This window comes from Triturus cristatus, chromosome 1_1 (assembly GCF_964204655.1).
Source record: "Triturus cristatus chromosome 1_1, aTriCri1.1, whole genome shotgun sequence".
NCBI classification, from domain to species: domain Eukaryota; kingdom Metazoa; phylum Chordata; class Amphibia; order Caudata; family Salamandridae; genus Triturus; species Triturus cristatus.
In genome coordinates, this window is record NC_140579.1 from 223969344 (window position 1) to 223992968 (window position 23625).

The 23625-nt window shown below is 47.2% G+C and overlaps 1 protein-coding gene across 3 annotated transcripts in view; it reads right to left on the reverse strand.

Annotated features, from left to right (window-relative positions):
- The window catches only part of LOC146870023 (solute carrier family 41 member 1-like), a 182341-nt gene that overhangs the window by 60566 nt on the left and 98150 nt on the right, over positions 1–23625 (reverse strand). For all 3 annotated transcript variants that reach the window (XM_085624652.1, XM_085624571.1, XM_085624731.1), the window contains one exon: positions 9994–10101. In XM_085624652.1, coding sequence (XP_085480778.1) covers positions 9994–10101 — 108 coding nt within the window. The remainder of the gene's footprint in view (positions 1–9993; positions 10102–23625) is intronic.

The following is a 23625-nucleotide window of genomic DNA, read 5'->3' on the forward strand; positions in this document are numbered from 1 at the left end:
TCAACCTTTTTCTCCGTGGAAAGAGCGCACAGGGTGCCGGGGGCAGGCCGAAGCCCGGGGCTCCCCTAGACCCGTCCTGGCCCGCATCGTCAACTTCCGAGATAGGGATGCCATACTACAAACAGCAAGGGTGGCCCCTCCGCTACGTGTTCAAAACTCGGTGGTCTCTTTCTTTCCGGATTACACGGCGGCAGTCACAAAGCGTCGCAGAATCTTCCTTGATGTAAAAAAAAGAACTCAGACACAGAGAGCTATGCTATTCAATGTTGTTTCCGGCGAAGTTGCGAGTAGTAGCGGATGGAAAAGCTTGTTTTTTTTTTTAAACGCCTGAGGAGGCCCACGAATGGCTAGAGGGATGGAGACGGGTGGAAGGATCCAGATGGTCGGAGAGACGCCAACATCAACTCAAAGAGGGCGACGAATCCAGGGATCGCATACACGAACACGAGGAAGAAAACACTCTACAGACTGAGGCCGGGATGTGAAGTAAGGTGACATTGCATGGTCAGGTCTGGCCCGATCCAGGGGGCACAGGCACAGCTTGAGCCACCATGAGGTGCGCATCCAGATGAAGGCGAGGGGTTTGGCCAGACTGGTTATGTGAGGGGAGGATATATAACTTTGTCTCGATGTACATCCCTCCAGCACTACATACACTTGCATTCCCTGCCCTGGGTAGGTTCCTGCTCGATTTGCCCCCCGGTGAACTTATAATGGGGGCGATTTCAACGCCACGATGAGTGACACAAGGGATAGACACCCACCCCGGGAAAGAGGCTCGAACTCATCGCCCTTGCAGGACTTCACTGAGGCAATGGGTTTGGTAGATATATGGCGCACGAGAAACCCAACAGAACATCAGTACACGCATCACTCCGGTGTGCACAATAGTCTTTCCCGAACAGACCTCTTTCACACAGCGCAAACGGGGTTAGATAAAATACAAGACATCAAACACCTCCCTAGAGGCATTTCAGATCACTCTCCAATATTATTAACGTACGCATCGCACCTCACGGGTCGCAGACGTATTTTCCCTAAACAGCCTGGATACCTCAAAGTCCCCAACATTGGGAAGGCCCTGCATAAAACCGCAACGCAATATTTTCAGGAAAACACACAATCAGTGGCTTCCCCCATTGTTCTTTGGGAAGCCTACAAGACAGTCCTGCGCGGGCAAGCCATCTCTGATTTCAGCCCACAAACGCGACATAGCACAGCAGGTGGTGGATCTGGAGCGGGTGGTTGACCATGCGGAGAATATACACGCTACAGACCCTAATGAAACCAACACACAGTCTTGCTAAACAAACTTACAGGGACCACGTATGGGAGGCAGCCAGGGGGCGAATCACGAAAACGCAGCACACGATTTACGAAGTAGGGGATAAAGCCGGCAAACTGCTGGCGTGGTTAGACAAGAGGGAGAGGGCCGCCCGATGGGTAGCATAACTCAAATTATCTAACGGGGAGACAATTACTGACCCGGACGATATTGCTAAGGCTTTCGCACGCCATTATGAATCAGTCTACACTCCTGCTGCCACGGTTTCCGTGGAAGAAAATTTAGACTTCCTGAGAGACATACGTCTCCCTCGATTGGCAACGCAAGAAACACAAATACTGGAAGCGGACCTCACGAGAGAGAAAAATCGCTGCAGCCATCAAGGGACTCCAACCAGGGAAGGCACTGGGAAGTAACGAAGTCCCAGTAGAACTATTCAAAAGAGGCGGAAATACTGGTGCCACACTTGCTAAAATTTTTCCTAGCTAGCTTGAAGGAGGGGATACTACCTCGGGATCAGAGAGTGGCAACACTTATAGCAATACTTGAGCCCGGCAAACCCCCTCAGGAATGTAACTCCTACCGACCTCTATCGCTCCTCAACGCAGAAGCGAAAATACTAGCCAAGGCGTTAGCGGCCAGGCTACAGCCCCATCTCGCCACACTCATACACCCAGATCAGTCCGGCTTTATGCCGGGCAGAAATACGGCTATGAATCTGCGACGGCTGCATGGTGTATTGGCGTGAGGGCCCAGTGTCCAAGAAGAAGCGGGTATTCTCTCACTTGATGCAACTATGGCCTTTGACCGGGTGGAGTGGCCTTCCTTTTTGCAGTGCTGCAGCATTTCGGTTTTGTGCCGAAATTCTGTGCCTGGATACAATTGCTATATAATCAGCCGCTGGCACAGATAGCTGTAAATGGAAGATTGTCAGAGGACTTTCAGCTGGGACGCGAAACGAGACAGGGCTGTCCCCTCTCCCCACTCCTGGTGTTAGAGCCACTGGCGGCGTGGATACGGAGGGACCCAGTGATTCACGACATGAAATGGGCGGAAGGCTGGGAGGACCGCATTTCCTTGTATGCGGACGGCATATTATATTTGACACAACCGAGCCGTTCTATTAACTTCCTATTAGACATCTGTGCATCCTATGGGAGGGTATCAGGCTACTCAATTAACTGGGCCATGTCGGTGTTATACATTCTCAAAAGCCCCCCCCCCCAGGGAGCTGTGATACAGATAGCACAAGACGGTTTCAAGTATCTCGGTATAAACATCACGCCCCACCAGGCACAATTCATGGAGCGTAACCTGCTCCCGCCTCTGAGAAGACTGAAAAATTATGTTAAAAGTTGGCACTCCCTCCCTCTAACACTGCTGGGAAGAGCGGCGTTGGTTAAAATGATGGCTCTCCCTAGGTTCCTATACGCGCTACAGAATACACGAATGCCTGTTCCCCAAACATACTTTAAGGCCACTGAGGCGGAAGAGGGTTACCTCCTATGGGAAGGAAAGCCGCACCGAATAGCCATGTGCAAACTAACCCGGAGCTGGTACGATGGCGGCATCGCCTTACCCAACGTACGACTATACTACTGGGCATCTCAGCTAACTGTAATCAATCAGTGGCTGCATACCCCACAGGACGAACCGGCGGGGTATGCAGACGTGGTCTACTGGGTGCTCTATACGAAAACAACAGAAGACATTAATAGGACCCACGGCCCACATGGTGCAGGTCTGGTTTGCGGCGCAACGTGCGCTGGGATGGGAGGGGGTGATAACTCAGCACACACCACTGTGGGGCTCCCCCAGGCTCGGCAAGCTACGCAATAGCAAGGGCTTTACAAAATGGGTCCTGATAGGCATTTCCAAGGTGGGCAACTTATGGAAAAAGGGAGAGGCGATTCCTTTTACACAATTACAGGCAACGTACAAGATGGCAGGGAGGGAACAATACCGATATATTCAAATCAAACACGCCCTGATAAAGGCCATACCTCCGGGATCCGAACTGCCAGAGTACTCTCCCCTCGAGGACCATTTATTAACGGACTCACTAACTAATAAGGCAATCTCACTGACGTATCGAAAGTTGCTCAACAACCAGAAGGATCCCACTCAAACCTTAAAGGAGTGATGGCAGGCGGAGGTGGGGGAGATGGACGAGCAGGAGTGGCAGGAGGCGCTGGCATCACCACGAGAGGTGGCGACCCCCTCCAGGTTAAAACTTGTGCAGATCAAGATACTACACAGAACATACTTCACGAGAACTACTCTACACAAAATAAGGAGGGCAGACACGCCACTTTGCTTGCAAGGGTGTGGGCTCACGGGTACCTTTTATCACACAATATGGGATAGTCCTCACTACACAATATTGGAGGCAGGTCATGGCTACGATTACCCAGGTATGCGGGTTCGAGGTCCCCCCCAAAACCTCGGAGATGCTTGCTTAATGTGTGGGAACCCACTGATCTCAACCATGCAGCACAGGATTGGGCAACCCTCAGTATCATAATAGCTAAAAGAAATATCGCACAACACTGGGGAGCCACAACGATGCCCTCCCATCGACATTGGTGTCGCGACCTTGATAGCGCCATGGTTGCGGAAAAGGCAGTTTTTATAAATAGGGGATGCCCCCGAAAGTGGACACGGGTATGGGGAAAGTGGAACACTTATCGGGGTAATATATGTGCCCCTCCACCCGAAGACTCGGAGCCGGACTTAAGTGATTAATAAACGGAAAGTAAACACATGAGCAGTTCACCACGTGGGGCATGGGAACCTAGAACTTATATGGCAAAGAGATGGGTACAAATGTATTCATCTACATTTATTATGTACAGTGATAACTGTCAATATATTATATCTACTACTCAGTGTAATGGTCAATACCTGTGAACTGTTTCTGCTTGTGATGTATAATAAACACAATAAAATGTTTGTAAAAAAAAAAAAAAAAAAAAAAAAGATTACCCAAGCGGGACAATAATGAAATGCCAGAAAAGAGCTCACAATCAGCCTATAGAAAACCTGTTACAAACCACGCAACGCGAAGAACCTGAAGATCTGACTTGCGTCACCACGTACAACATCATCAAATACAGTGAAAAAGATCATTAACAAGAACTGGAGGATCCTCACCTCAAATACTTTAAAATGGCCAAGACCTATATTTGCTAACAAAAGGACTAGGAACATAAAAGACATCCTAGTACACACAAGACCAGGTATCACGACAAAAAGAGATACTATGTCAGCATGGAACTTAAATCCCATAACAGGACATTATCCCTGTGGCTCCTGCTCCGTGTGCAAATTGACGAAAGTGACAAAATATACAACTCCTCCCAAACCTGAAATGGGAGTTACGTAACCACACGAACTGCAACACTACACATGTAGTGTATATGATTGTCTGCCCCTGCGGCCTAAAATATATAGGAATGACTTGCTGCAAGATCAAGCAAAGTATCATTGAACACAGGAGCAACATCCGATGCAGGAAGGCAACCACGAAGATGAGCAGGCATTTCATAGAGAAAAACCATCTTCCAGAAGACATTAATTGGGTGGCATTAGAGACCCTACTGGTCAAGAACTACAACGTTGAATGAATTTTGTACGAGAAGGAGCAACGTTGGGTCCATCGCCTAAAAACTGACAAGGAAGGGCTGAATGACAATATCCCCCAACACTCGCTAGCCTAGGTACATAATGCCAACCCGGGCCAAATATCTTTGTCCAGAAGCAGGCTGTTAAAAACCCACACTAAGATACCCGCACAGTCTCTCCCAAAAGATCCCTTACACACTCTGTAACAAGTGCCCCCCAATTAATAAAATGACATATGCAACATAGCTTCAGATTGCCTTCCACTACCCTAATTTGACCAATTTCCAAAAGAGCGCAATAATTATTTGAATTATTAAGTCTAATTATTAAGAGTAACTATTGAAGGCTATCAACTGAAGTGCCACCATTTCCCCCATGAAATACACAAAAGTGATCAAACACGCAGAAATCCATGCAACTTTCTTCTGCCAAGTTTAATTATAGTCTCTTTTGTTCTCCACAACACGGGCCTGTATGCCAACCAATCCTGCCAACCACCACCTGATGATGCAAAAGTGACCCAGAACGGGCCAGCGTCATCCGGGGAAACCACATCCAGAGCCAGAACAAGATGTGCCTACGGAGTAACCGGTAAGCCTCGCAGAGGTACACTCAACGATTCTACAAACCGTGAGTAGACGGTCACTAACCCGCTCCTAAACAGCAATAGGGATTCCCGGATCGCTGGTGTCCAGAGGGAGCAATATCCACCGAGATCGGAGGTAAAGAACGTGTATAGCTTTTCTGTACCATATGTCATTGGGGCACATGTTCTTCTTTTTAAATACTTGTCTGTTCGGTTACTGCACTTGACAATGAATAGCCTGCGATGCTAACCAAACACCAGCATACACTACTTTTAAAGATCTGCCTGCATTGTAGTAATACCATACTGACGCGACGATAAACACCGTTTGAATCGCCATTACGGCCTCTCAATGATACCGCAACCGCGTACCTTAGCCGATACGAGATTTTTTAAGCACCTCTGTTAAGGATAACTACACAGCCGCCCTGTAGAACAACCACACTTGAGGCCTCTTCGATTAACTTTTGACCTCAAGTGCGGGAGCAACACGCTACCTATGGTGTAACAACAGCCACCACACCCGATATAACACCAATAAAGCGCACGTCCCTTTTGGGGCTAATTATATACACTATGTCTACCACCTTTTGAAATAACGTTAGACTTCTACAACATTGCACAGTATCACATAGCTACCCTGCCTACAGCTAACTAGCACTATTTCTCAAGACTAACGTAACCATGATGTTACTGTGCGTTACACATTGGCACATTATCAGCATGTCTGCATGACATGTATGTGGAGAATTTGCAGATTTATTCCCTTTGTACTCCCTTCTAGTCCTGCGTCAGCTAATGCGTTAACAATACGCCTTTTTGCACCCTATCCCAATATGGATACACAGGGACAGCGAAAACACATGACCGTCACAGCATACAATTACTTAATCATGTTACTAGTTAGTGACATTATCTACATGTTATATACCTTTTCCTTTCAGGTACAGATACTACAGATCTGACCTAAGACAACAAGGGTGGTGAGTACATACACCCCTCTCACATTGAGATCCATAAATGTGCTCTTAATCTATCGGTCCTGACGAAAGCCTCTAGAGGTCCCACGAGGCCGAAACATGTTTACCACCACCACCAGTGCGATAGACCAGTAACTGGGTCTATACACGCACGATACTGTTTTTAGCTTCCCACATCACAGATCTCAGGAATAAAAATACACGAGATTTGGTGTAGGGAATTTTACTTACACATATCTGAGCACGAGCATGCACTCTTTTTATTCCTGGCCACTACTGTCAACCCAGTTGGTCTTCCTCCATGCAGAGGTCAGCATACTGACAAAGGAAAAGACCCGATGATCATGCTGTTACGCTACACTGAGGTGGAGAATCAACATATACCGCCCGTGTACGTATATGAGGGTTTTTTACAACGATGGTCGCCCACGTTAACTAAGACCCTGGTGACACAGGACAAGTGGTCCATCCTCCCCCCCCCCCCCTTTTTTATTTTTGTACTAACCATTGGAAGTCGAATGGATCACAGCTTCTCTTTCCCTCTTCATTGATGTTTTGAGTTCTGTTACGTTAGCCTCTACTCCTCTTCCATTTTGTCTCCCAGCCCCCAATTTTGTGTTTCTGCGGGGACTTTATGAAAGTCAGAAGTTACATGTTCACTGGAAAACTGGTTATACTGATAATGCTCGCGTGTCACAGTAAGCAGCCCTGCCCTGCTGAAGGGCCTAAGTGAACAGATGCTTTATCTGTTTGCCCACCAACGCCTGCAACCTCCCTTGCCTATCTACAAAAATGACGTGGGTAGGGGTTTATCAGGATTCCACAGTTCAGCATGTAAGCATTGTGTAAGGGGTTGTGTAAAAATGCCATAAGAGGGTTATGTACAGTGTGATGTAACCATGACAGGGGTTTTTGGTGAATTCCTATGGTACTCAAAATGTATAAAAGGCAGGTTTGAAACGGTTCTAGTTTGTTACCTCTCAGGCACTTGTAGTGTCTGCATGACGGAGCCAATCTCATGAGATATAATAAACTTGTGTTTTGTTCCACTCCAGTGTTGAGCCTCATTTTGTGAACCCGTAGACTAAGGGTGTCCCTGCACCAGTGAGACAGATAAGGTATCTCACGTCTACATTAGAGCTGCTGTTAAAACCAATAAAATAAATAAATGGACAAATAGCTAGTGGTCTTAGAGCTTATACAATCAATGCAAAGTGAGGGACAAAGGTGAGCTCTCTTCCCTCCCACCCTGCTTCAGCGATTTCTTGTTGTGTCATGCACAGTGCTCAGCACTTTTTAATTAGGACACTTTCTTGATGTATGGTTAAATGTGTAGCGTTTGTTATCCATTATGTCTGTGTTCAAGATTAAATGACGAATTAGTCCTCAATCACCTGCGCATCAAGGAAGCCAAGAGAGCAGCCATCACTGCCTGCATCTAAAACACAGCCAACCACACAAAGGAACTCCACAAAATAGTTAAGGAAGTCCCCAACCAGACAGCCACAGAACACCATCCACCCTTCCGAAGACCTCTGCGACACCCTCTTGGACTACTGCCACAGCAAGATTGCAGCCATCTACGACAACTTCGACCCCCAACCCACTGCTCTCAGCCTTGACATCCTCAACCAACCAAAGAACACCAGCTGAACTATCACCACATGGTCTCCACTCACCACTCTGACCACCACAGTGTCGTCCACTCACTCCTGGGCACTTACCAACCCCTGCCCCCATATCTCTTCAACCTCAGGAACCAACGCAATCAGCTTGAAACTCACCAGCATCCTCAACATCTCCATCTCCATTACAACCTTCCGGATGATGGAAACATGCAAAGGTCGGACCCCGCCTAAAGAAACCCTAGGCTGACCCCAGGGATTTCAAAATTACTGACAGATCTCCCTGCTCCTCTACCCACCCAAAGCACTTGAGAAAGCGTTCAACCAACAACTCACCAAACATCTGGGACAAACCCACCTAATCAACGACTCACAATCAGGATTCCGTGCCAACCACCGCACTGAAACCACGTTAATTGCCATCACAGACGGCATCAGAACTCTCCTAGACTGTGGAGGCACTGTGGCCCGAATCCTCCTCGACCAAGTCTCCCACAACAGCCTCATCAACAGACTCCACAACATCGGCATTCTGCAAAATGCCCTCGAGTGGATCGCCTCTTTTACAGGAGGCACACAGAGAATTCAACTCCCTCCCTTCACCTCTGCACCGAGGGACATCATATGCGGTGTACCCAAATAATCATCCCTCAGCCTCACCCTGCTAAACATCTAAATAACCCCCATCCCTGTCAGATCCCATGTTCCCAACATATTCTCCTACACAGACAACACTCAACTAATCCTCTCACTCATTGAGGACCCCTACAAAGCCACAATCAACTTCTGCAACGCCATGACCAACGTAGTCAAATGGATGAGAGACAGCTGCCTCAAACTCCATTCCGACAAAATGGAAGAACTGATCTTCGGGAAGTACACTTCCATATGGGACCACAGCTGGTGTCCAGCAGAACGCGGACCAACACCCATACCATAAGACCATGCAACCTTGGCATGATCCTCAACAGCCAATGGACCATGAAACAAGTCAATGTAGTTGCCTCCTCCTACACCATTTGCATGCTCCACGGAATCTTCAGATGGATCACAATCAACACCAGAAAGAAGTCACGCAGGCACTGATCAGCTGCCTAGACTACGGCAAGCCTCTACACTGGAATCGCCTCCCAGCTACTCAGAAGACTCCAGGCCATATAGAACACTGCAGTCAGATCCAACATGGAACTCCCCAGACTCACAACACCCCCCCACCTCATAAACCTCCACTTGCTTCCATCCAGAAGAGATGCCAGTTCAAGATCTGCACGCACTCCTACAAAGCTGTCCACATTCAAGGACCATACTACATCAACCATCAACTCAACATAGATTTCCTGCAAGACACCTATGCTCCTTCTCTTGCAGCACCCCCCAACCCCCCAATCAGTTGCAGGGGCAGTTCCTTCTCCTAAATCGCCACTATGGCCTGGAACGACCTGCCCCTTCACCTCCACCGGCCTCTTCACCCTCCATGGTGGACTTCAGAAAGAACCTTGAGACCTGGTTTTTCGACAGACATGGCACCCTCAGCACCCGTATGCCCCTCAGGGTGACAGAGCTATGCTAGGCAAATGCAGATTAATTAAAAATACAGTGATTTATTTCAATTATTTGTGAAACATTTTTGGGGCTATCCTCCAAGGAATTGGACACCCTCAGAATTTTCCTTCAAAGAATAGCAAACACTAGTCCCAACTCCCACCTGGGGAGTGCACCGCAAAATGGTCCAACATGTGGTTCTCTTTCCCACAGGGGTACTTATGCCAGGTCGAAGGATACGAGGGAGAGTGACACTATACTGAGTGATCTAGTGCTTCCAAACCACCAACTTACTCACAACTGTAGAAGCCAAGACCTGTCCCCTTACACTTCATCCCAAGGAATACTCACAGCAGTGGAGAGTCTGGACGCAAGTGTCATCTCAAGGTTCCCCTTCAAACCCAGTAGTGCCGGCACCAGAATGAAGACCTCTGTCACTTCTTGGAAGACTTCCCAATGCTGGAATAGAAGAGGAAGATAGTTTAAGGGTGGCTTCTGGAGCAACAGAAGAGGTGGAGAAGACTACTTAAAGGCGGAGATCAGACACTGGTGTGGGAGGTAGAGACAGAGCTCCCCTTTGAAAATCAAAGAGTGCCTCCTTAGGGAGGGGTTGCAGATTACCTGTCCTTCCTGGGCACTGCATGTTTCCTTGATGGAAAATGTGAGGGGTCAGCCTACTAGGGCTAAATGACAGCAAGATGAAGGAACTCACACCTCATGGTCCTATGTTGTGGGTGCCCCAGAACGGAGACAAAGTCAGTTTTACCTGCCCTGAGAATCATTACTTTAAGCAAAGTCACTAAAACGGACTGTCCTCTGTCACCCCGCTCCCCCTCAACCACCAGAGGAAAAGGGAAGAGCATCTGGACAACACACCTTAAAAAAACAGCATTTCTGTTTGCAGTTTCCCGCCATCCATTTTAACGGGAAATGGAAACTATATTCAACTGGACTCACCCTGTGGGTGATGGTGGTGTGTACAGTGGAATTGCAACAGGCTAATGTTTCCCTCTACAGTTTTGCATGCCATCTCAGAAATATTAATAAAAATCCTGCATGAAAAACCTGGACTTACATTTCTGATTGTTGACACATTTTTCTTTCAAATGACTACTTCCTTTATAGGTTTCTTCTGCACAGCGCAATCGAAATACATTGACACCAGCGGAGGCTCAATCTTGCCCCCGGATCGCTGGTAGGTGTGCTCCTCGCCCTTAGCACACATTAACAACGCACGTGAGCGGGCCTAGGTTTCTTAACCACTAACATGCACTTGCGAGAGATGCATCCACAAACCCTCACACCCGGTAGCTTTGCTTCTGCGTGTTAGGCAACGACTCTTCACACGCGTTACTTCAAACAGTCCTCAGCGAGCACAAAGTTGTTTTTTTTTTTTTTGCAGAGTTTTATATAGCGCGAACTTGACCCGAATCCAATCAGGTATCAGTGCGCTTTACATACCACCAGTTACGTTACATGAGGACACACATTCATTTTTTTGTTAGGCACGGGGAGATTAAGTGATTTGCCCAGAATCACAGGGTGTTTAAGCTTCATTAACGAGACTCGAACCCAGTTCCCACAGGTCCGAGGTCGAGCGCCCTAACAGTTAGGCCAACTCCTCTCCCCTAGGAGAGTTGGCTTGCAACTAGTTAATCTGCTCAAAATTTGTCACTTACGATTAAAATACTTTCTGCACTGTCCATGAGACTGCTGCCTGATTCACCAGCAACCACTGCCAAGTGATAATCAGCAAATTAACGTCACAAGGTGAAATCGGGGATCACAGTCCTTTTGGAGCTAGAGCCAAAGCGAATCATCCACAACTGGTTGTCACCAGGTCATCGATCCCATCCTCCGCCAATTTTAAGAGGTCACTCAGTTAAGGTGAAATGAAGGTAGTTTATTAAAGCTACCAGTAACGACTCCTGACAAGCAGCCGCCTCACCATCAACTGTCAGCTCACACCATAGACTTACCTCTAACCAGCACTCTCATTCCTATCACCCTCCACACCTCTCACCCTGAACTCAGACCGATCCTGCACTTGCACTATTGATATACCACTCAACCTATACTCTACCTTCATTCATTCATGCACCACTCACCCTGCACAGAGAGCACTCACATTATTCTCTCTGCACCCATACACTGTCCCACACCCCTTGACATATAAATAATCCCATAGGCGATACCTAATGCATGTACTAATGTATGATTGAATCTGTTGTTGAAACACTCCCAGAGTACAGACTACAAGTCACATGCAGATTTGCCTTAATCACGATTGTCCCTTCACAAGTTGCCCACATCATACTTCAAGGATCACAACCTTTGCTTTTTATACTTCTTGAAACCCAACAATATATGATCTCTGTTAGCTCACCTATTAATACGGTCAGCCAATGCATGAAATGCCCCCATTTTCTCCCCTCCCTTGAAGATCATACCCAATTCCTCCTAATGTCATCGTGCACATAGAAACGGAATTAAAGACATGGAAAAGCCCCTGTGGAGCACAAGACTAATACCTATAACCAAATCAGTAACTACAAAAACACTAACCCTGGAACAGCGCACTACCCGGTGTAAAGTATAACAATGCATTATATAGCACTTACTATTCCTGAAAAGGAAATGATGATACAATATATATAACCCACATAAAAACTAATACCATGACACTAAGTCAGTAGATTGTAGTTCATACAGGCTGCCTAATAATTTCCTTTTACTGCTTCACACTTCCATTCACACAAGACAAAACGTCTAAGGGTCATATCCATAAATTACCCAGTGCTGTACCAGTCCACAGCAATAAACCACTCACCAACATCTGATCAGGCGTGGAATAACTAAATATATCATTCACTGGCAAAAGGGAGACTCCGAGTCCACCACTGCAGACCCCAGCTAACTACATATTACAGCTATTTCTTGGCATCTCGGTGACAGTCAAATTTGGGAGGATATTAAAATCAATCCCAGCCGATCTTCCCCACCAGTTCTTTAACCTATGCCTGCTCAGGACAAACTTTTAACAAGCAAGCTCAGAATGGAGAACCCAGTGCAGTAACGAGCTAAGTGGGCCATGAGCATAGGAAATACCAAAAGAGGGACCTGACGAGCTCCCAGCTTACTGAAAACAATAAACTGTACACCCATCACTCACACCTCTTCATCCACTCTATATGCTGCGTTCTGTAACAGGATAACTGCACCCTTGGGATCCTTAATGGACCTGAAAACGCTTCCCATATAGGATGAAAACTAAGACAATACACTTCCAACCAAACACCCTACACGATGTAGCAAGCTACCCATGTAGGCAAGTGCTTCAGCGCCCTACATGGGGTAGTAAGCGTTATATGAATATTACAATACGAAAGGAAAGAGGAGGGATTTGGGGGAAATGAGGGGCTCCCTAGGATAAGGAATGCAAGGAGGATGATTAGGAAAGGGCTGCAGCACCTGCGTCGATGGTGTGCATGAGGTGCAATTATTAAAGTAAATAACTGAATGGATAGAATTGCCGCAAGATATTTGTAGAAGATCAGTTTATCGATTTATCACATAGGGAGCAGAGGTGCAGACTACACAGCACCGCCACCAGTGCAGAAAGACCAACATTGCAGACCATTCTATAGGGCTGCATAGTCGTCGCCGTACAGCTCAGCTGAAAACAAAACGGAGGCCTTGCACTTACCACTCTTCTGTACTATTGCTTTAAAACCAATGCGCAAATGTCTTTTCGTCTCTCTGGAACAGGCTTGTTTGTACAATCAAAATGCCCTCCAAACCATCTCCCTTCAATTTCATCTTTATATGCATAGGTAAACTAGCTTCTAGTTTGATGTTTGGATATTTTCATGCTCACGACACGAATGACATTACAAACAAATATGTACTTGTGAGACGCGAGCTGTAAACAATTTTAAAACTTTGCTTTTAGAATACAAAAAAATCCTGCATTGCACAAACAAGATCAGTATTGGACAACTGTAAAGCTAAATCAAAAATACACTCCATGTTGTCACAAAGCAGTTTCTCAGTAGCTGCCTCAACAGACCTCAACCAGACCGTCCAGAACGTCGCCACCAGAATCACCGACAGCACCGTCAGAATTGCCCCACTGAAAGATACAAAACCTATAAACATACCAACTGGTACACCCCGGAACTCAAGACTACCAAGTGCAATAGCCTCCACTTGGTGAAACAATGGCGTATTTACCAAGAAACCCGCCGACGGACCAGTTCACAAAACAGCCCTCAGCAAATATCACTAGAACATCAAGAAAGCAGCCATCACCACCAGCCGCATCAAGTCAGTGGCCAATCACACAAAGGAACTCTCCAAAATGGTCAAAGAATTCTCCAACCCAACAGCCATAGAGAACACCATCCACCCCTCCGAAGAACTCGGCGACAACCTCTCAGACTACTTCCACAGCAAGATCACCAACAACAATTTCAACCTCCAACCCGCCACCCTCAACCCAACGACCTCTACCAACCAGCGAAACTATTGCCACCAGGTCTCCGCTCGCCACCTTGACCAACTAAGCCATCATGTCTTCCATCCACTATAAGACGCCAACCGACCCCTCCCCCCCACCTCTAAAACCTACAACAAACCGAATAAGCACGCAACTCACTAGAATCTCAACCCCTCCAACTCCACAGCAACCTTCCAGGACAGACAAACACGCACCCCTCCTAAAGAAAGCATCTGCTGACCCCAGTGATAACAAAAATCATCCTATCTCCCTGCTCCCCTCCTCCTGATGCCTCAATCAGGATTCCGTGCCAGCCACAGCACTGAGACCGTACTGATTGCCGCCACACACTACATAAGAACACTCCTTGATCATGGAGAAACTGTGGCCCTAATCCTTCTCAACCTCTCCGCTGCGTTCAACACAGTCTCCCAAAACACCCTCATCAACAGACTTTACAACATAGGCATACAGCACGACACCCTCAAGTGGGTCACATCCTTCGTTACAGGACGCACACAGAGAATCCAACTGCCTCCCTTCACCTCCGCCCCCAAAGAGCTTATATGTGGTGTACCACAAGGATCATGCCACAGCCGTACCCTGTTCAACATCTACATGACACTCCGCCCCCACTCCCTAGCAGACGACGTCAGATCCCACGGACTCAACATAATCTCCCACGCAGACACTCACCTGATCTCTCGCTCCCCGAGGACCCCGCCAACACCAAAACCAGCTTCTGAAATGCGATGACCAACGCAGCCGAATGAACGAGACAACTGCCTCCAACTCAACGCCGACAAAACTGAAGTGCTGATCTTCGGGAAGAATACCTCCACCTGGGACCACAGCTGGTGGCATGAACCCGGACCTACACCACCACAAACTGACTATGCAAGCAACCACAGATCATCCTAGACAGCCAACGGACGATGAAACGACAAATCAACGCAGTTGCCTCCTCCAGCTTCCACACACTTCACATGCTCTGCAGAATCTGCAGATGAATCCCAACCAACACCAGAATGACCATCACTCAGGTCCTGGTCATCAACCACCTTGACTACGGCAACACCCTCTACGCCAACATCTTCATCCAGCTCTACAGAAGACTGCAGACCATACAGAACACAGCAGCCAGACTCATCCTGGACCTTGCCAAACAAATCCACATTGCCATCCACCTGAGTGACCTCCCCATCCAGAAAATATGCCAGTTCAATATCCTCACACACGCCTACAATACCCTCCACGACCTAGGACAGGCCTACATCAACTGAACTTGCACCAACCCTCTAGACACCTGCGCTCTTCACTCGCCTTTGCACACCCCCTGCATCCATCACAGCCACAGCTGTGGCCGCTCCATCTCCTGCATCACTGCCAAGACCTGGAAAGACCTTCCCCCACCAGCTCCATACAGCTCCCTTGCTGGCAGATCAGAATAAGACTCAAGACCTGGCTCTGGCGGAGACACAGAGCCCAGATACCCATAGGGAGGACAGTGTTGCACTCTACAAATGCCGATTGATTTTGCCAAGTACTTCTTTCATTTCGGGAATGCGTTATGCCTCATACCTTTTGAGAGGAGACCGAAAAAGAATCTATGTAAAAAAAAATAATGATAAATACAGTGACCACAGTGGACTATGTCTTCCTTTCCAAATTGGTCAATGCCACCGGACTGCAGGGTTGTGCTTTGAAAAAAGAAAGTCTGTGCTCTCGGATTGAAAGCAATCAGTTTGCCCTTCCCTTTTTTGCTCCACTGCGGAGTACCTCATGGCTCTTCATATCCCCCCTTTTATTTCATCTTTACATCCGCCCTACAAAACCAAAAGTTAAAATATACTATTATGCGGATTCGATGCAGCTACTGTTTAACCTTGAGACTACTCCTGAATCTATAGAATTCTTCCAGAATGACAATATTTAAGTGGGATTGGATGAATTGCCATCATTTAAAAGTAAACGTGGACAAAACAGAGGTGGTGATGGTACCAAAAATAAAAACCCAAACTGCATTGTTGGAGTCGCTCCTTTTGGCCTTTGGAGTTGGGTTCACCCTCCTACTCCAAAGAAAAAAAAAATCTGCATTGGAGCTAGACCTTATAGATTACAGTAGTGACAGAAAGAGTTTCTGGTGAGCTTGTGTGGTGACAGGTTTAGGTCCCGAGACAGGAGACAGTGAGCTGATGCTGGGCTGGGACGTGTCCCTCCCATCCTCCTTCAGCGAGTTGGATGTCCCAAATGTTTGAAAAAGAAAAAACAAAAATGTCTATTCCTCGCATGGAGGCTGGGACAGCGCCGGTGCAACATTATTAGGGTCTGAGAGTACCCCAACTACTCTAAAAAGAGTTGTTGGACAGCTCTGGGCTGAGGTAATTTGGTCCGAGTAAAAGGAGGCCAGGGTAGCTCTACAGAGACCATGATAGTTTCTCAGGGCTGTTTTGCATTGATGCTTACTGCCATAAGAGTCTCCAGGACCTCTCTAGGCCCTTGCATCTTGTTTTCTCCACCCGTATTGCCTCTGAACCATGGGGCAAGACCTGACTAGGCAACTAAGGCTGGTTAGCAGGACCAGATCCAATGACTCCCACAGCCAGTCGTCAATCCTAGGCTGATCTAACTTGGCCACTTGTTCAAAGCTAGGCATCATTCTCCTCAATTGGCTGTTGAGAGCCAGGATGTCTAGTCTCGACCAAGCCCTAGTCTTAAACTATGGGTCACACCTCACTCTGGGCTGAGCATGACAGTTACACACAAAGAAAGGTACTGCATAGTGATCCAACCACAGTAGCAACAGGGGCAGTGTTAAGATGTTTTATGTTGGAGAAGAAGGGGTCGAAAAGGTGACCTGCTTTGAGCGTTGGTGCTCAAGTGAGAAGTGGTAAGAACCAAGTTCAATGCCCTGAGGTCCTCAGAGTCTGGCCAGGACTGCATAGATTACCCTGCAGATGGATATTCAGCTTCCCCAATATAAAATTAGCAGATCAGAGGATGTGGGTGACGAGTAAATCAGGAAGCAACATAAACCAATCTGCAATGTATCCCGGTGGGCGGTATATTAATGCAACAGATGCTGTGAATGTATGCAAGTTCTTTTGAAAATGACACAGCTTCACAGGCCAAAATTATCTTTGAACACAATGGCAATCCCACCTCCTGATTTGCTAAGCCTGTCCCTCCTCACCATAGAATAATTTTGTGGCAAAGCCGCAATGACATCAGGCACGAAGGCCTCATGACACCATGTTTCTGTAGGAAAACTGGCATCCTGAGCATGATCCTCCAAAAATTATAAACGTATGGTTGGGGGCTAGGTATAGAATGAACATTAATGCTGTAGAAGAGTAACTTGCTTTCTAGCCCATTGTGTGAGGTGGTAGCCTCACTGCTCCCTGAAGTCGATGTAAAGGTTGCATTGCCTGTAGTGGATTGCAAAGGGTCATCATGTGGATTAAGGGGAAAAACTGCAAGAAGTGCAGGATGTGGGCTCTTCAGCAGGTCAAATGAATCTCGACAGGCTTCTAAACAAGTGGGCGGAATACTTTCAATTGTTGGGCAGAGAAGGTCATTAAATCGGAAAATGGGCCAGCTCTTTCCAAGAAGGTCGTGGGTGAGATTTTTCAAGTAAATGAGTGCAAATGGAGGCGAAAACAGCCAGGTCATTGCGCAAGCCCTCTACTGCAGTGTCCAAACAATTTTGGCGCACCTCACCTGCCTCCCACCCCGGTCTACTCTTGCAAGTTCTTATGAGTATCTACAAGCTCCCACAGTGTAGCAGAAGAGGGCCATGTTGGCGCCTGCCCGCTTTCATTTGATTACCCCATAGAAAAATGTAGACCTGCCAACATTTGAAACCTTTTCACCATGTGAGGAGGGGCAGGGCCTTGAAATTTTTTTAATTAACTGCTTCCAAGTACACAGCCCCCCTACCGGCCTCCCTCACACTATTTTTTTGTCCTGCCAACACCAGCAACAAAGCTGCTGAGGCTGCCGGCGATGTCCTTGAGAGGTTACACGCCTCATAATGGACATCAGCTTTGCAGAACCATCAAAACAATTCGGTGGGAACTTGCTCTCTGCAGGGGGTTCCAGCTAATTGTGTGCACACGCGTGATATTGGCTCCTCACCAGGTGACATTTGTGAAAGTAGCAGATATTGTGTGACACACAGGTACAGTGTCAGTTAGCAGGTCTGAAAAAAAGCTCTGCAGCACTTTCAGCCCCAGTTCTGTGGCACTGAGTGGTGGTGGTTTCTGAGGGGGGGGGGAGGGGGGGGGGGTGCAGGGGGGGGGGGAGGAAAGCTACAGCAACAGCTAGCTTTTTACCTGTTGATAGTGGGGGTAATCAGAATACAGAAGTCAGAGGTGCTGGTCAGCTCTTCTGCTGCCACAAAGACTGCATTAACAAGCATTGTTAAAGTAAAAAAGTCTCTACTATGAAAGCTATTGGCTTCGGCAAGGTTTTTGCAGCATGCTGTACAGCAGCGTGGATTATTTAAGTGCGGCTAAAACTAATTTAAGAAAGTGCTATGACTGAGCCAGGGCTTATGCACTTTTTTCCCCGTTAGTGCTGGATGATTCAGTCTTTTTTTAAATTATTTTTTAGCCGTGCAGCACATCAGCCATGCTACTATACAGCATAGTTACAAACTGTTGCCAAAGTTAGCAAGGCTTATGTGGTACAGCATGAAGAAAAGGCAATGGCAGAGCCAAAAATTTCAAAGTTGAGACCCAATGCTTTTTATGTCTCTGCTCAACAAGCATTTAATTCTGAGCAAATCAGTTAAATCGCCCATAAGTGAAAAGAATAAAAATACGACATGAGGGCCAAAAAATCCTATCAAGCTGAAGCAATCTGTACTTGGTCCATGCTCCAGCAGAAAGAAGAGCAAGTGAAGTCACCACAAGCTGGTAAGCAGTGGGTGGGTGGCAAGCCCCGTGTTAAATACGCCATTTCTGGCAAGCAAAAGTGCATGCGCTGTTGCAGGCAAGACCTAAAAATTAAAACAACCTTTAGCAAAGTCAAAAGGTCCAGCGATGGGTGAAAGGCTTTTGGGCTTTACCAATACTCATTTTGCTTGGTCACAATTTTTTGTGAAACTTTGTTGGTCGAGCTGCCGGGCCCTTCTACACCCAAAAATTAAAAAATAAATTTTAGAAAAAGCAGCTAATAGCAAGCACCCATTGTCATAAAAGCTCCCTTGAGGGTCATGGATTACTTTGTGTGTGATGTTTACCTTGCAAGGGTGTAGAATACCATTACCCACAATAAAGTTACTTAATGACTGAAGTGGGTTGACCCTCTGCCCCATGCTGTAGCGGTCAGTAGAAAAACGTGAATGACAAAGAGCGAGCTGAAAACCCCTAAAAGTAAATTATATATACACATTTGCTAATATCAAAAATTCTTGGTTTACGCCAGACATTAAAAAGTCAACAGGGTGCATGTGATGCCCCTATTAAATCAGTTTAAAAATGAGCTGTGTTCAGAAAATGCCAAATCAGATTTCAGTACTAATCACCCACACAAACCAGAAACAATCTTTGACAAAGCCATTAGGTCCAGCTTTCGTGTAGTAAAACATACTAACGCTGGCAAGCACAAATGCTGATGTGGTGGTGATAAATGTGTTTAATGGTTGTTTGAACTCCCAGCCTGTAAAGAATGTTTTAAATATTCTACTATAGAAAGAATGCTTTTTATATAAATGCATGCAAGAGAAAGAATCGAACTTGTGATGGTTTGCTTTGTTTAGATGTAAAATAGTTTCTCACGATTTTTAAAACAAACACCTCATAGGAGACAAAACAAAACACTAACTAGACGGGTGTCTTGACTCTTCAGCCACGAGGTCCAGGAGGCGTCGATTAAGTCCGCGAGCCGGATTCGAGCTGTCCCACGAAGTCGGATGAGTGCTGCGGTGTCGGCGACCAGATTGGACCCAACAAGGTTTGGCAACGGCAAGTCACTGGAATTCAGAGAAAGGACTGCGGTGCAGACCAGCAAGGTCTGAGGGACTCACCCAGTGAGGGTAAGTCAGGGCACGTCTGGAGCAACCAGGAAAGCCCAAGCAGAAGAGGAGTTGCCTTCATGGGGACCTACTAGCCAACAGGCTAGCGATCGCGAAAGAGCCTCGTGCGGTCGCACTTGAAACTGGCCCACAGGTCACTCGTGAAGTGGAGGCCAGCAATCTTCGGTGCAGGAGGTGCTCAAGGCTGGGGCTACTCGGAGCCCAAAGCACAACTTCGAGGAAGTCCCAGAAGATAGTGTTGCTGCAAAAGTTCACGGTGTCCAGGGGTCACGGTTCCACGTCACCCACGATAGCCACAGGCCCCAGCTTTGCTGTGGAATCAGGGGAGCCTCGGGGAAGTCTGGAAATCCACCTCTGGTGATGCAAAGACTTCGGCGTCCGGCGGGAGCTTCAGCGATGCAGACCGGTCAGTTGCTTCTTTGGTGCATGCCAAGCAGGGGAGTCACTCCTTGACCCCCAAGGGAGATTTCTTCAGTCTTCTAGTCGAAATAGAAAGTCGAAGGTCCAGGATATATGTTGCAGAGATTCATCCAGGGTAATCTAAAGTCGCAAGGACTGGGTATGTATGTATGTATGAATGAAATATTTGTAAAGGGCACTGCAACCCTACGGGCATCCTGGCACTAGTGACAAAGAGAGAGGAAGGAGGGGAGGCTGAGATTTAAACTCTGGGGAACAGACAGGTTTTCAGCTGCCCACGGAAAAGTGTCAAATCCCGAACCTGACGTAGCTCCAAGGGGAGACTATTCCATAAACGTGCAGCAGCAGTGCTAAAGGCACGGCCTCCCAAAGTAGCTCTCTTTGTTTTGGGAATCAAGGCCTGCCTAGCTGATGAAGAGCGCAGCTTGCGCGTGGGAATATACCATCTAAAAAGATTTTGCAGCGGTTTGGGGCCAAAGCCATGAAGAGCTTTAAAGGCTACACACAGAGACTTAAACAAAATTCTCTGATGCACAGGCAGCCAGTGGAGTTCGGACGAGGCCCTAGTGCTAGAGGAAAAACGCGGTCTCAAAAGGGCAAGTTTTGCGGCAGCTGCCTGGATCCGTTGAAGTCTCTGAATCAAATAAACAGGGGAAGCAAGCAGCAAGGCATTACAATAGTCGAAGCGACTAAGAATAGTGCAACGGACTACTGTACCTCGCACATGGGGGGGAAGAAGGGGTAAGATCCTGCGTAAGCCTCTCATAATCAGATAACAGTTTGAGGCCACCTTGTTAACATGTGACTCCAGACTTAGCTTCTTGTTGAAACAGACCCCCAGATTGCGAACAGTCTTTACTGGAACCAGAGGGGTATCCAGTGGAAGAGGCCAAAAATTGAGAGGCAGGGCTGGAGGGACCCTGCCCACTGAGCAGTGTAAAATCTCAGTTTTGGCACCGTTGAACTGCAAGGCATTATTTCTCAGCCAAGTCGTCATTTCCAACATACAGTTGTGGAAGGTAGATAGGGAGTCCGCCCGATCACCATCCAGGGAGATGATCAATTGCGTATCATCGGCATAATTAACTGCCATGATGTTACATGATTTGATGATCTGTACCAAAGGGCGCATGTAAACATTAAACAGAATCGGGCTAATAGAAGAACCCTGTGGGACACCCCGTTTGTTCGGCAGAAAATCTGACTGATATGGAGGCAGAAAAACCGCCTGTCGTCTATCCGACAGATAGGAGCAGAGCCATTTTAGGGCCGAGCCAGTGACCCCCCACCTCCTCAAGCCGATGTAGGAGAATACTGTGGCTGACCGTATCGAAAGCGGCGGACAAGTCAAGCAATATCAGAGTTGCAGAGTGCCAAATCGTCCAAGGCAGTGATCAGTGAAGTCTCGGTACCGTGCCCCGGACGAAAACCGAACTGATTCTCCTCCAGTTTACCATTGTTTTCTAGAAACCCTGAAAGCTCCTGGCTAACGAGGCATTCAACTATCTTAGCTGGATAAGGCAGCAAGGAAATAGGGCGATAGCTCCCATAGCAGGCGGGATCCAGCGAGGTTTTTTTAAAAAGGGGAGATACCAACGCATCCTTCCAACCGGCCGGGACTACACCACTGATTAATGACCGATTGATGATCAGATGGAGATGTGGAAAGGTATCCGACCCTAATTCCTACCAGAATTTCTGCGGAATGGGGTCTAATGGAGATCTAGAGCATACTTTCATAGCCATATTGGAAAAATCCTCCAAAGAAGGACAGGTCCAGTGATCTAGACAAGGTCCTACTGATACCTCTTCGTATGACCTGAGTACTGTGCAGTCAGGCGGATCCACTGTAGGTATCCACGCTCCAACCTTGCAACTAGTTGCAGGATCATGCTGCAAGCCCTAGAGGATTCCCTTTATTTTGTTGTGGAAAAAAGCTGCCAGCCCGTCACACAGATCCTGCGAGGGAGTGGTCTTATTAGCCAGACACTCTGGGTTAGTAACACCTCTCAGAATATTGAAAACACATTTAGCACTGTTCGAGGAGTTTAAAATAAGGTCCGCAAAATACGACGCTTTAGTGGAAGCAATAGCTTGCTTGTATCTGACCAGCAGTTCACGCCAGATAATCTTATCACTGATCAGATACTGCCTACGCCACTGTCTCTCTGCGTGTTTGCACTGGATTTTAAAGGCTCTTAGTTCCTCAGAGAACCAGGGGGCCGACGGAGAACCTCTTTTCTTAAGCCGTTTCAGAGGAGCAATCCTGTTAATAATATTCGTAATATAGCTGCAGAGTTCCTTAAAGTTAGATTCAGCCGACTGCCCTGAAACAGGGAGAGGGGCAGCATTAAACAAAGAAGCACACTGAGCTTTCCTTCTCAAAGATTTCCAGTCCCTGCCTAAGACACTGTTGCTATCTTTAGGCGGGGGGAGGGGGGGTCTGTCGCTAGGGATCGACAGGATTCTGAATCTAATTAGGTGGTGATCGGACCAATCCACTGGGAGGATATTATCCAGGGTCACCACATTCTCTGCCGCAAATATCAGATCTAGAGCATGTCCTGCCGAATGTGTGGGCTCCAGCACATGTTGTGACAGATTAAGATTGGCACATGATTGAACAATATTGTTGTACGCTGTTTTCATCATTGCGTTGGGCCAAAGATTAAAGTCACCCAAAATCAACAACCTGTGATGAGTAAGTGCCAAATTACTAATCACATCCAAGAACTGCTGTTGCGACTGTTCGCTCACAGTCCCCGGAGGTCTATAGCATAGAATTCCAGTCAGGACATGGCCAGACCTGTCTTTCAGAGAGAAGCCCAGAGTTTCAAACTGCGAGATCTCGTCAATATCCAATGGCGAGAAAACACATATTTCTTTGAAGACGATCCCAGTTCCGCCACCCCTGCCGTTAGATCTAGGCTTGTGAAAAGCTTTGAACCCAGGGGGGGCAGACAGCGCCAAGTTCCAATTCAAGACCAGGCGCAAGCCAGGTTTCCGTCATGAACAAAATGTCACA